We start from the raw sequence: 2,396 nt of genomic DNA on the forward strand, positions 1-2,396 counted from the left end.
TAGATTGCCCAGTCTTCCTTCTGCAGAGAGGCTGGTGGGTTTGAACCACCAACATTCTGGTTAGCAGTCAGATGTCTTAGGCACTACGCCACCAGAGCTCCTTATAAATACCATCAGCAATCTCACTCTGTTCTCACAGGGTCAACTGAACCTCCCTTTCTGTCTCGCTGTTAATCTTCTCTAGATTTTCACATCTTTGGTAAAGTCTGATGGCCTAGTCTACGTGCGGTCCCCTCAACCCCCTTGCCCCAGAGGGGCTAAAGGTGCATCCAGTTTAGAAGCCACAGGAAAGACTGTCTGAATCCTGGTACATCAAATTCATTTCAGGATATCCTAGCAACATGTGGTCCTTCTCACCCAAAACAGCTCTAATAAAGCAAACTCCTATCCCACCTGTGCTCCCAGGATGCTAGATGTCGCTGGGTCACGCTCCCTCCCTCCCACGTCTGTTGCCCATCTTTTACCTCTCAGGGCGGCACTCGAATGGATGATACGCTGCTGCCTAACGCTGGGTATGAATGCAGCCACAGGCTGAGCATCAATACAATAAAAAGATGATTAAGATCAAGATTTGCTAACTTAATAAAAAGGGTATCTCTTAAATGTCAGATCAAGACACCTTCTCCATGGAAGCTTACTTTATGGTCTCCTTGAGGGAAGAGTTCACATAGTCCTACCCAGACTCTCACACCCCAACATGCGGTGCTCTTTCAGTTTATAAGGACAATATTGGGCATAAATGTATTTCCTGAATGAAAGAATGAAATAAGATCTACTGTCTTTTAAACACTAAGCCTACACAATGCAAGAATATAACATAGTCTCTAGGATTAACATCACTCATTAAAACGCTATTTCTACTGGTTTTGACAAAGGAAAATGAGATACTGACCTACACGTTGAAGTGTTGGCTTTAGAACAACAATGCAATTTAGCCCCATCCAGGCCTGTGGAGGGAGGAGGGTGTGCAGTGACCCCAGGGTGACGAGACAGTGAGCCTTGAAGAAAACAGAGCCAAAGGGGATCTTGAGGCAAGGGCTGTTTCTTACAGCCCTCGATGAGGCCGTCTACGATCTCCATTTCTGTCTTCTTAGACATCAGGATCCTCTTGCAGGCACTCTGGCAGGCATGGTCCTCCGCTCTGTCACAGCAATACAAACCTGTGTGTTCAGAATGGGAGGGCCTCAGTCAGCTGGTCGATCTCATGCACTGCTCAGAAAAAAAGAACAGGGTGGGCAGACCAGCAACCGCCACTCCTGAGGCTTGATGTTAGTATGTGCTGCACACGGCACCTACGAGTTCTCTCGTCATACCGTGCAGTGCAGCAAGCCGACGAGGAGCTCAAGGTGGGTGCAGTATGTTTCCAGAAGGCATCACTGTCCCCAGTCATGGGATCCCTAGCCCCGGACTGCCCTACGAAGTCCTTACCTGCAAGGTATGATATACACCTGGAAGAGGTGGTACAGAACAAGTTGGAGTTATGTCCTTCCTAGAAACAACTGCCTAAAAGTTCTTGATATGAAAGAGATAACTAATTTCTGCAACAACCACCACAGATAGCAGATTCCATCACATGACCGGGCAGCATAAATTTTCATAAATCTGTGTAAGTTAATTAATCAAACACAACTGTCATGATAGTGAAACCTGTGAGAGCCGGAACCAGAGGGACTGCCTTGTTTTTCCAAGTCTTGCAAGGTTTCTGCCTTTGGCAAGGTGCAGCCTTACCACTTTCCTGTCACGTGGCTCAAATGGCAGTGGGTTTTTCGGTTTCTCCGTCACTGGAAATCAGAGCATTTTCTTTCTCCAACAGGCTTCTGTCTTACTCGGACTCCGGCTTTTGCAGGTTTTACTGTAGATAATGTCAGATGCTGCCAAGATGAACAGTTTACTTCTGTGGCATTTCTGCCTTTGATTTGCTGTAAAGGACACTTTTGACCTGAACGCAGAAGTCAGAAGAGTTTCCTTGAAGTCATTTTCTCTGTCTTTTCCTTTTCAAGAGACCCATTCAGGCACGTCTGTCCACATTCCAATGTATCAGCACAGGCGTTAGAGGGTTGCCACTCTGCACTTACAATGGCTCTCTGCTCATTCAGGGGCACTGGTCCTTAACTTCAGCAGCGTTTCTGAGCAGCCAAAGCGTCAGGGAAGACAGGTCCTTTACAACGAACGAAGATGTCTTGTGGCAAACGCCTCGCCCTCGGACTTTCACCACAAAGCCACACCACAGACTATCCAGAGTCTTGTTGTTATTGTTGTTAGTGCTGCCAAGTCAGCTCTGGCTCCCAGCGACCCCACGTACAACAGGGAAACCCTGCCTGGTGCTGTGCCAGCTTCACAGCCCTTGCTGAACCTGAGCCCATCGCTGCAGCCACTGTGTCAATGCATCATCTTCC

The 2,396-nt window shown here is 47.7% G+C and overlaps 1 protein-coding gene across 1 annotated transcript in view; it reads right to left on the minus strand.

Annotated features, from left to right (window-relative positions):
* Window positions 1-2,396, minus strand: part of RECK (reversion inducing cysteine rich protein with kazal motifs) — a 101,754-nt gene that overhangs the window by 38,994 nt on the left and 60,364 nt on the right. The window contains exon 9 of the mRNA XM_007947004.2: window positions 893-1,160. Within this exon, the coding sequence (XP_007945195.1) occupies window positions 893-1,160 (268 nt within the window). The remainder of the gene's footprint in view (window positions 1-892; window positions 1,161-2,396) is intronic.

This window comes from Orycteropus afer, unplaced genomic scaffold (genome assembly GCF_000298275.1).
Source record: "Orycteropus afer afer isolate SDZICR_OR568_19922 unplaced genomic scaffold, OryAfe1.0 scaffold00174, whole genome shotgun sequence".
Lineage (NCBI taxonomy): Eukaryota > Metazoa > Chordata > Mammalia > Tubulidentata > Orycteropodidae > Orycteropus > Orycteropus afer.